At 32.4% G+C, this 12,435-nt stretch overlaps 1 protein-coding gene across 1 annotated transcript; it reads left to right on the top strand.

Moving 5' to 3' along the window:
* Positions 1 to 1,023: 1,023 nt before the first annotated feature.
* LOC118753294 (neural-cadherin-like) lies at positions 1,024 to 6,977 on the top strand (the record flags this gene model as incomplete). The annotated part of the gene is made up of 3 exons (XM_036488166.1): positions 1,024 to 1,257; positions 1,318 to 1,509; positions 6,672 to 6,977. Coding segments are annotated over 3 exons (732 nt in total), but the record flags the coding sequence as incomplete, so codon positions are not given.
* Positions 6,978 to 12,435: the final 5,458 nt, after the last annotated feature.

Here is a 12,435-nt window from a genome sequence, read left to right as displayed (position 1 = left end):
TCTCGATTGCTAAGTTCAGCTCCCTCGCTGTAAGCCAGTCGATGACTATTTTGGAAGCATTTGTTGTGGCCATTTGCACCCTATTTATGTCTTTAGCCACAACCACCAAAGCGATGTCATCGGCATAGCTAATTATTTTAACTCCTTTTGGAATGGGTAGACGCAATACGCCATCGTAGGCTATGATCCACAAAAGTGGGCCAAGAACGGAACCTTGGGGAACTCCTCTGGAGACTCTATAGCTTACTTTCCCTCTTTCCGTGTTTTAGGACAAAACTCTATTAGATAGATAACTGTTAATTATATTAATTAAATACTGTATGTATGTATGTGTAAAGAGACATATGTACATATGGATAAGTCTGTACAGTAAAGTGAATCGTTATACGCAGTTAATTTGTTTTTATTAATCTAGTTGTGTTTTTGTTGTACTAAATGTTATGTTAACTATGTTTTTAAAAAAATTGACATTGAAAACAAGTATTAAAACTCAAAAAAAGGTTTGATAGGTTTTGGTTGGTTATGGTAGGAAATTTTGGTAGGAAAAAAAATTTGTCTGTGGCAACGCTGGTAGGAAGTAACAATATTTAAATTTAAAATCAATTTCAGAATGAATTAAGTTGAATTATAGTTATAAGATTAGTAGCCTCATGGCACTATGGAATCTACCTTATGGGCAGAAGCGCCGGCGTTTTCAGACGCGCCGGCGTCGCTGCCGCCGCCGATTCTTTTTGAAGCTGACCATGCCGCCCCCGCAAAGCCTGTCGACGTAAACCTGTACTGTGCGACAGAAGAAAATAAAATAAATAAAATTTTACTTGTTTCACCGTATTGCGGCATGATATATTTTCATTTAATTTTCGCAAACTGCTGTTGCCATTTGACATTTAGCATTTTGCCCTGACAAAATTATTTAATAACGTTCACGGTTTTTGTACAAAACAAAGCGCTAATTTTTTTTGCTTCGCATTTTCGCATCAAATAATGAACTCTAGTAATGTTTACTTCGTCTTCTTCTTGCAGGTCAAATACTCAATCGTTCAACAGCCAAATCAGAAAGGCACCAAATTCACCGTTGACGAAGAGACCGGCGAGGTGTCCACCAACAAAGTGTTCGATCGCGAAGGTGACGATGGTAAATTCGTTTCGGTCACCGTTAAAGCGACTGACCAAGGTGAACCTAGCTTAGAAGGCGTGTGTTCTTTTACAGTAGAAATTACAGATGTCAACGACAATCCACCACTCTTTGATCGACAAGTGAGAATAGAGTGAAAGTTATTTATTTGCAAATTTGTAAAATTAATTTTTCTGTAACAGAAATATGTCGAAAATGTGAAGCAAGACGCCAGCATCGGCACAAACATACTGCGCGTCTCCGCCTCCGATGAGGATGCCGACAATAACGGAGCCATTGTGTACAGCTTGAGCGCCCCCTTCAATCCCAACGATTTGGAGTATTTCGATATACAGGCTGAGTCGGGTTGGATAGTGTTAAAGAAGCCGCTTGACGTAAGTGCCTCGTTAACCAATTTTTAAGTTTACAACTTGAAATATTTTGCTGTTATTTAGCATTTTGTTAAACTGCTCAAAAAATTTTTAATTTGCTTAGACTAACAAAAGAACACATACATAGTTATGGTTTATGTGAGTTTTTGACTTAATTTATATATTTTAATTTGAACTCCTTTTTGTGTTTACTAACCATTACGCACACTAGTGCGATTGACTAAAAAACAAAAGAATATCTTAATGCTACCTCAATTTGTCGTTTCGTTAAATGACGTCAAAAGAAATATGGAAAGAGTCAGTTAAAGGGAGAATTAAATCAAAAATCTTTTCTACATTCGTGTTTGAAAAAAACTTTTAATGTTTTTATTTTTGAAACGTATTGTGATTTCCGAACGAAATTAGTCAATTGGTTTAATTATTTGAGTTTCAAAGTTTTAGTTAAATTTCGTTTCCTTAAAATGCACCATCTTTCGTTCAATTCAATGTAGAGTATTTAGTTTTTTCGATAAAAATATGGAACTTCGTGGTTTTTGTTGTTTTAAACCTTTTATTTTACTTTGACTCTCGTAGTACGAACACTTTTGAACGTAAAATAAATGCAAATTGAAAATGCATTCGAATAAATACACATGCAGTGCAAATTATTTTGAAGAAAATTTAAAGTGTCGAAAATAACTTATCAACTAAGCTTTGGCGAAAAATGTGTACACCAAAATTATAAATGATAAACAGTTTTTGGAAAACGTGGCAATACGTAAACTCGTTTAAAATTTTTGTTTAGTTTATAGAGTCCTTATTTTCAAAAACCTCGAAAAAAGTTATTTCCCATATTACAGTTGCATTGCATAGTTTTCCACATACATATGCGCACAAATTTGGTGGCGGAATTGTAAATACAAAGAATCAAAATATGTATGTATATGTAAATACTATGAAAAATTGATTTTTAACATTTTTGAATATACATATGTATGTATAAGCATATGCTCAAATGAAGCATTCAAGAATACATTTATTGAAAAAAAATCAGCTCGAAGGCTGTCAACCTGGTGTTTTTTGACTAATGCAGTATTTAATTTGTAGTACATCGTAGGTTTATTGTAAAAACATAGGCCGGGCTAATTTTAAGAAAGGATTAGTTACTAACTAAAGTAGCTTAGAAGTATTGTCCAATATGTAAAATGTTGAGATAAAAACATAATTTTATTAGGACTAACATTGAAGTGACATTTTCAAAACTGCAGCAATACACAACAAGCTAAATAGTAAAAATAAAAACAAATAACCACAATCGACTTAACGGCGGAAACTGTTTTCAAATATGGCTTGCTACTGATCAATCAATTTTTGGGTATCGTTTCAAGCCTTTTGAAAACAAACATACATATCGCTACTTAAAGGTGAAAAGGTGCCAACCCCCTTTTCAAAATTTAGTATTTGATGCAGAATGTCAGATAATGCGAAACTACATCAATTTTTCGTCCCCCTGAACAATTTCAAAGAAGGACATGGCACCTTATCATGTTTAGGTATCGATATTTGAAAATAGAATTAATAGCAATTAATAAACACATTTGCTTTTGTTTTTGATGTAAACTTTATGTTGTTTATTTGATTTATTGACTAATATATGTATTTTTTACCTACGTATCTAAGTGAAAACTTTATTTTTTAAAAAGTACCTACTAGGTCAAAAAACATATTTTTGCCAATTGTTACCAATACGAAAATTTTCCTTATCCAGAAAAGAATGAGCTAGCTCGATTAAACGAAATTTTTGATGGTCAGCTGCAACTGTTATTTTGCTAAATGATTAACATTTTTGCGGGACACGAATGCATGCATGAAAAAACCGGCGACGAAGAAGAAAACAAATACAGAGCCCCTAAATATGTTTGAATAAAATATAAGCATATATAAAAACATAAATAAAAATCAAAATGCCATCCTGTGCATTTTAAAGCAGCGTTTTTCTGTTTGTTCCGGTTTTAGTTAAGTTAACTGCACCTTTTTCTGTTTTGTTTTGATTCTAATTTTCTTTAATTTTTTTCATTTCTGTTTTGTTCGCCGTATTAAGAAAAATAATGTATAAATAAAATATGTTTCAATATATTCTTTCATATTTGAACGAAACTTGAACCTTCAACAACAATACATATGTATGTATGTGCGTTACGTTATACTGCATCTCAAAGCAGGGTTGCTATCCAGTAAGTACGAAGACCCGGCAATCGCACTCTCTTACGCCACTGTGCGTTTCCCTTAAGTCACCAAATTTTTAATGTACTTATGCTTGCTGTATTTGTACTGATGTAGTTTCCGCCTCATAGTAACGCACGATTCCGGTAACTATGGCCTAACAATTAGAGATTCATCAATCATCAAACCTAACTAGAACCGGTTGTAGCAAAAGTCGATATTTGTAGTGAACGTACATATGTACGTGTCCTTAAGTGATATTTCGATGTAGACATTGGCATGCATATTTGCTTAAAAGTTTTGCTACAGTTTAAAGACCATGTCATTAATGGAGATGTTAAATGGAAAGAAGTTGTAGGGAACTGTTTTAAAATTCAGAAATGAAGTACAATCGGACAAACCGAAATTTAACGGCGCACAGTGTTTTTTTTTCGGTTTGAGTGATCAATAATCTATAACTTTTAACAGGTTTAAATTTTTCTTCTCGTTTTTTTTGTGCAGAAGTAGAAAACTGTCTATTGATAGCGATAACAAAAATTTTTCCTTCAAAAGTTACCCCAAATATAAAAAATATAACAAATTATATGTACATATATATGTTGCCAAATCTCTTAGATCAAAAAAACTTATTATTTTATGGGAAGAGACTTATGGATTTATCTATAGCAGTAAAAAATAAATAAAAAAAATAGACTGTAAACTGACCCGAAAAATAATTTAACATGATACAATTTTTATCCAAACTTCAAGATCTTCGAAAATGTAATTTTTTTGCATTGCAAGGTTTCATGTGACTATCGTTAAATTAATGAAAATTGTTGATCAGATTACAATTTTTAATTACGTTTTAAATTTTACCATGTAAAATCAGCTACAAATTGGTTAGAAATCATATTTACTCATATTAAAGTTGATCAAAATTTTTACATCTTTCCATATTTTTTTGCCCACCTTGAAATTTTTTCAACTACAAGTGACAATAAAAAATATTAATTTTTAAATTTGACTTTGCAAAACAATAAAAAGTGATTTAAAAATATTTATACCAAAAGATCTTCAAGGTCTGCCGCAACTTCCTTTACCGTTTTTTTTTTTACATTGTGTTGAAGTGATGCTATTAGAGCATCGGAAGATATCAGTAATTTTCATTAAATCACCGTTTTGGTCAAATGCGCAATTACTCGAATTACTCGCACAGATTCCTTTTTAATTGTTTAATCAAAGTTAACCATTTTTTTGTCTAAAATTGTAAGATTTTTTAATTTAAAACCTTTTTACATGAAAACCCGCACTTTCTCGCAGCTAGTTTATATATAGACGGTACTTTGGCGAAACCACGTATCTCAAAACACTATCAAGCAACATTCTCTTACAAAAAGACGCTCTATTAATAACAGAAAATCATTTTTAATCACTTTTTTTCTGAATATTAAAGATTAACTGGATCACAAATTTGCGTTTGGTTTTTGTTCCACGGATGCCCCTATCCATTGGCCATGTAGAATCGCCCGCTGATTCCGAAAATCGAGCTAATTTTTTATTCTATGGATATGTTTTCGAGATATTTTGAATTTACAGTTATTCAGCTTAAAACAAAAGGTGATTCCACTTCGTCACGTATATCTTACGAAAAATTTTAACAATCTGAAAATGAAATACTACGAATGAAAGCTAAGCGATAGGACTGATAGTTTCTGAAAAATTAATTAATCATTCCATTTTTTTTTTTGATAAAAAAATAAAAAAAAATTTAGCAGGAGGAAAATTTAAAAAATAACAGGCTCCGTGTGAAATTTTTTCACTTGTGCTAAAGCCTGTTCTCTTACAAAAAAATCAAGTTACTAATGAAGAAAATAATTGGATAAATAAAGAAGTAATGAGTGGTCAAATGAAAATGCGCAAAGACCCTTGTGCACAAGTGCGCTCGGGTATAAAAATGACTTTTTGCAGTTAATCAACAATCTGTACTCGAATAGCTCGTCTGAAATTGGGCCTTCGTATCCAAGAATGTCTGGTTTAGTCCATTGTAATTCCATTTAACTTCTTGTACTGCCTTTCAAAATTTTTATTGATAAGTTAGTTTAGAAGCAAACGCATCAGCACTTTGCTCTAAGTTGAAATATTACTTAACATGGCCCGAATTATCGACTTTTAATACGTTTCATAATTTTCCCTACTATAACAAACTGTTAAAATCTTACATGATTGTACAAAAACTTCAATTTCAGCGTATTGGATAAAATAAAACCTAACTTCGCATTATGTAACTCTTAATATCTTATTAATAGTTATTCATTTAACTGTTATTTATGTATGTATATTTAACGTTATATGTATAATGCTATGTTTGTGTTATGAATTTCTGAGTTTACGATATTTTTTTGTTTTTGTTTTTATTTTATACATTTTTATTGCTAACTATTTTTATTGCCGTAAAAATGTTAACCTATTGACTACTACTATTATGGACTGTTTGAAACACATACATATTAACACGATTATAATATCCACCAGCCTTTAGTATACCCAAAATTTTTATTAAGCAGTACCATCCGTGCCGTATATAAGGTATATTGCAGCAGAGCGGTAACATTAATTTAACAAAACATTAAACTAGCGAAGACACAAACCTATCTAACGAGAACTTTTTAAAGAAAGCTTGCAAATTATCTGTTAATGATATTCAATATGCTATGCCGCATCGAAATTTTGATAACACTCTGTTAACCTTATTAAAAGCATTCGGATCTGAAATTAAAATGTTAACCGCTAACTAAAGCAACCCTCGAAATAATTACTTTAAACTGTTAAACAATTTTAACATTTTCGCTAATGTAATCATAATAAAAATTTTTTCTTTTTACGCACCTACAACTTTTTAACATGATACTGTTACGTAACGCTTACATATCGTAAAATCTGTAAAACAACAAATAAAAAAAAACACTCACACACTAAAACAGCGCGACCGCTATCGTTTGCGGGTGCGCGCCTCGGATCGTGGTGAGCCACCATCCTATGCCGATGTCGATGTTGAGTTAGACGTAGTTGACCGCAATAACAAGCCGCCAATATGGGATAAGAGCATTTATGGGCCAATACATATACGCGAAAATGTCACTGTGGGTACGGTTGTAACATCGGTGAAGGCAAGGTTTGTATCTACTCCTGCTCTGTTGTTCACAAGCATCGACAAGCTACATGCATACAGATGTATGTATATGTCTCTTGTAATTCTTACCTGTATTTTAAACATAACCACTTTGTAACTAAAGCTTGTTGAACTTTCTTTCATACTTATAATATGCATACATACAAATATAAAAGATAAATCTCCATTTCATAGATACTAACTTTTTGGTAGTCCTAACTTTAACATAATGTAAAATTTTCTAATACAATGTTAACCGATATTTGCAAGCTACTAATGGCAGCTTTTGTGTGAACGTAGAGGTATTTTTGTGGAGAAGTCCCAAAGCAGGGACATTTTTGCTGGAGCCAGGCCGTATGTTGAATATGAAGCCAACACACCAATTTACAACTGCAATGCTGATTTGGTGGTAAATGTGGTGTAATGTCTTTTTCATTCTGGCATCGGTGTCCTTGCTACCAGGTTTCACCAACATCGCAGTACGTTCACAATAAGTTTTGAATTTTGAAGCAGCCTACACAAAACTAAAAAAAAGAAACAAAAAGAGAAAATTACCGTTGCAAATTAACTCTCCTTGCTATCAACGTTGATTCCTGACTCCAAAGAAAACTTACCGCCTTAGATACGTGATTCCTTCATTTCCTTTAACACAATAAAAAATTAAAAACAAGCGAAAATATTTTCCGCCCCGTAGCCATCGCCTAGATATGGTGCGGTCACCTTATCAATTCTGCTTACACAAAAATTTACATTGTACACAAAAAATAGCCTAGCTGTCTACAAAAATATTACATACATCTAAGCAATTGTTTTATTTTTCTTCGAAAAGTATCAGTTCGCTGAGATAAAGCCCTCATAACAAAGGTTGCTTACATACTTACATAGGTGGAGTTTAGCGCTATTAGTCGGGACTAAATATATAAACAAGAAATATATGAATGTTTAGATTTTACTGAGGAAGTACATATGTATGTATTCACATAATATGTTACATTTGACTGTACTAACCAGGCATCAGGTAATTGATTTCTCTCTTGTGCTAACTTGAAAAAATGTTAAAAAACATTTGCATTGAATGCTTTGATTTGTATAAGCTCTACATGCATTTTAAATGCTAAAACCGAATAAACTTTAAGTAAATATTTACATACATATGCAATATTTTACCTATAACTGCACACGCTTATTTAAATTGAAGACAATAATCTATTCAAAGAAAATATACATATATTTTTATTTTGTGTTTGGTGTCATTGGTTTTTATGTTTTACGTAAACGCTTGTCAATGGAGATGCAAGACACGTAAAAAATCAAAAGTTGAAGTATATTATACCTGTAACAATACCATCGTAAAGTTATTATTGTATTTTGTTTACTAGATTTCATTCCTATTATTTTTATTAGTTTAATAGTTCATTTCCACCAAGCCTTAACCGCAGTTTATGCCTACTGAAAAAAGGAGATTACAACTCGAAAGGGGTAGTTGCCCATATTAAGGTCAAGCAATTGAAAGCAAAAAGTAAGAAATAAACTTTGCTAATCACCCCAAGTTAACGTTATTTGCACCTACCTGAGCTCATAACTGCAGTTAATCTCCCGGGGGAAATGGGCTATAAGACATATCGGCACCATCAGGTTAAAATACCTTCATATGTACTGCACTCATTTCATAAAAAGACGCACAAGATTTCGAATGTCAGCGTTTGGATGTGCTCATATAAATATCTAAAATTTTCTGCATATTCAAACATTTGTTTATGAAGAACTAAATTTTATGTACTTTGTTTCCAGTTTTTGAAACAAAATAACAATGTTGGAAATCATTTTGCTTTCGTTTCGAAAAATGTGAGCTTTGTTTCATTTAATACCAGAAAATATTGAGATGGTATTGTTATTAGAATAATAACTACATACCTTGTAGTATTTGGCTTGTATTTCAAGACACTCATAAAGTTTGTCGAGGTCATAAAATACAACTAATTTGTATTAAAAAAAAGTAATTTCTAAAAAAGAAAACCACAACCGACTTCAACGCTCTTATATAAATTTAAAAGTACCGCTAGCTTCTTCATGATCCATTGCTCGGAACTTAGAGTGTCACCTTTACTATAAAAAATAATGATCGTAAACGGTTTCTGTATTCTAAAGTTACCCGGTTTCATGTATGTTACATAAAAACAAAATATTCCGACGAAATGATAACCTCCTCTTTCTTTTTTTTGAAGTCGGTAATTTAAAGCTCAACCCAGAATTACATCGGACGACGGTGAGAGTAAACACAAGCTCTGATCCAATACTTTTCGTGTAAAATCCTGTAAAAATGTCAAACAGTAAAATTACTCTCTGAATTGAGAGTAAAAAGTGATAGCCCGAACACAATGAAAACGACGAGCTACGGACCACAGCCGTTGAATTATTTTAACACGTACTCTTATGTAGATAATTATTTTGCCGACGACAGGGCTACGCGACAACGGTGGTTGTGGCCAGATTAGATCTATTTCTATTTTTCCACCGACAGATAAGGTTCTTCCTCTTTTTTTATGTCAAAATCATACAAAGTTCATGATGTCACCGCCGCGTTCAAAGAAATCATGTCGTTCTCTTCACAACTCTCCAAAAATCGTTCTCATTTGCAGGATTTTGGAGTACAGGATTAAATATCCTGTAACTTCCTACGAAGTTCATGTAAAAACCTGTGCGTTTATGCAGTACTGGATCAGAGCTACAATTGCGGCGCACGACGACTTCCGTTAGTTGTAATTTTGATTTGAAAATTATCATTAAAATTAAATATTTTTTCGGTACATGCGTGTAGAAATGCAGATTAGCTGAAAATATTAAAGGATGAAAACATTGCCAAACTTGTGAAAATAATAAAAATTACTACAATCAACACCCAATAAATATTGTGCCGTCCCCTGTGGGCAATAAAAATAGAAATAAATTTAAATTAACGGGAAAACGTCGGCGGTAAAAACGTTGCCGCCGCAAATATGAGCCATTCCATATGCATTTGTGAGTTTTAATTTTGACAGCGGTTAACCACCGACCACTTTACCGTCGCCCGATGCAATTCTGGGTAGAGCATAAAGTGGAAAATAATAAAGCTTGACATCATTTTTTATTTCGGTTGGATTTATAGCTTTTCCTTTGCCACGTGCTTTTTTTTTATACGAACGCTAAGAAAAAATGTAAAAATTTCGGCTCCTTTGATTTTAATAGTTTTTAATGCCTATTCCATATAAATGGCTGTAGTGAGTTAAGCGTGGCATAAGATCATCTTATCGGACCAACTATTTTAATCGAAAATTGAAACATTGCATAGAAGATTTGTTTTTGATTGATATTCGTGGTTACGAGACCAACTTTTTGGTTGAGTCGCTTAGAGTTGTCAAAAAGTTAAACAAGAAATTTGACTTGCATATTAAAATATTTTAAAACAAATTTATCGCTATTATGCCGTTTATTTTAATTTTTCATTCTATCTTATAATAAAACAAATGTATATCTATGATTTTATAATACTCAACTTTAAGGGCTAGGATCGAGACAAAAACTACGTAACTTGTTTGCTATAAATAAACTAAGAAAATTATTTGCACTGCCTAAAAGAGAAGAAAAATATTAATCGAAATAATTTTTTTGCTGTTCACAATGTATGTGATTTTTTGCGTATTTTCATTTTAAAAGGCAACTTTTTGGTACCTAAATTTTATTTTTAATTAATTGATTTTTGATATTTAGCATTAGTTTTAAATGAGAAAGATACACGCATAATACATAGTATATATATATACATAGTATATGTATACATAGTATATATATATATATAAATAGTATATATATATATAAATAGTATATATATATACATAGTATATATATATATACACATATATATATATGTATTTATCTATGTATATATGTGTGTAAAAGAAAGTGCATCTCAACGAAAAGTCAACGTTGTCTAAGCTTTTTTATTTGAATCAATTAACAACAATTTTGGGTAACTCTTTTTTCGTTTAGTCGTTGGTGCTTTTGATTCATTTTGGTTAATGGTTTACATTTTTAAGCATTTACCAACTAATTATAACTCAGCAAATTATCAAAGTTCAAAACTACGTATATGCAAAAATATATATAATTTTTGTTTTTTGCCTTCTTTTTTATAATTTCACATAAACAAATCGTTACAAACCGAAACAACATTTTTGCGACGCTTCATTAATCAAAAAACAAAACCAAATACCGATAATGAATGCTAAATATTTTTGATTGAACGATTTGAAACGGCGCATCTAAAATGCTCCTAAACGAATTTATATGCATATCTATAACCATAATGTGTATGTATGTGTGCATCATACAGCGCGAAACATATAAATTAGAAGCAATGGCGCAGGACAAAGGCTATCCGCCGCTGTCGCGTACCGTCGAGGTGCAAATCGATGTGGTCGATCGCGCCAATAACCCGCCCGTATGGGACAATACGGTGTATGGGCCGATTTATGTTAAGGAAAATATGCCAGTTGGCGGGAAAGTCGTCTCGATCAAAGCCAGGTCTGTTTAAAAAATTTGAGAACTAAATTTATAAAAATTACATATGTATATGTATGTACTATGTAGCACATCAGTAATTTTTTGAGAAAAAATATTATATCCTCTTATAATAGAAATATTATTTTAGACCAATTTATTATTATACGTAAATACATATGTACACTTTTTAAAGTGATCACTTTATAGGAACATATATGTATGTATTTTTGAATGCCTTATATATTAATATTCTATTATTACTTGCGTATAATATGTAATTTCCACAGATATCTGCGTTTTATTTTACTTAAAGTTGTTATTTATAATTTGTTTGAAACTTTTTTATTTCCGCCCAATTCGTTTGTATGTGCCTGGACATTGCGTAGATGTAAATTGCACTTTCCCGAATCCTACTAAATAACTACGACGCATATAACGGGTGATTTTTTTGAGGTTAGGATTTTCATGCATTAGTATTTGACAGATCACGTGGGATTTCAGACATGGTGTCAAAGAGAAAGATGCTCAGTATGCTTTGACATTTCATCATGAATAGACTTACTAACGAGCAACGCTTGCAAATCATTGAATTTTATTACCAAAATCAGTGTTCGGTTCGAACACAACAAATTCGACAAATTTTGTTCAGCGATGAGGCTCATTTCTGGTTGAATGGCTTCGTAAATAAGCAAAATTGCCGCATTTGGAGTGAAGAGCAACCAGAAGCCGTTCAAGAACTGCCCATGCATCCCGAAAAATGCACTGTTTGGTGTGGTTTGTACGCTGGTGGAATCATTGGACCGTATTTTTTCAAAGATGCTGTTGGACGCAACGTTACGGTGAATGGCGATCGCTATCGTTCGATGCTAACAAACTTTTTGTTGCCAAAAATGGAAGAACTGAACTTGGTTGACATGTGGTTTCAACAAGATGGCGCTACATGCCACACAGCTCGCGATTCTATGGCCATTTTGAGGGAAAACTTCGGAGAACAATTCATCTCAAGAAATGGACCGGTAAGTTGGCCACCAAGATCA

Source organism: Rhagoletis pomonella, unplaced genomic scaffold (assembly GCF_013731165.1).
Source record: "Rhagoletis pomonella isolate Grant_MI unplaced genomic scaffold, Rhpom_1.0 Rhpom_scaffold_02325, whole genome shotgun sequence".
NCBI classification, from domain to species: domain Eukaryota; kingdom Metazoa; phylum Arthropoda; class Insecta; order Diptera; family Tephritidae; genus Rhagoletis; species Rhagoletis pomonella.
The sequence above is the reverse complement of the archived record's forward strand: the minus strand, read 5'-3'. Positions and strand labels throughout refer to the sequence as shown.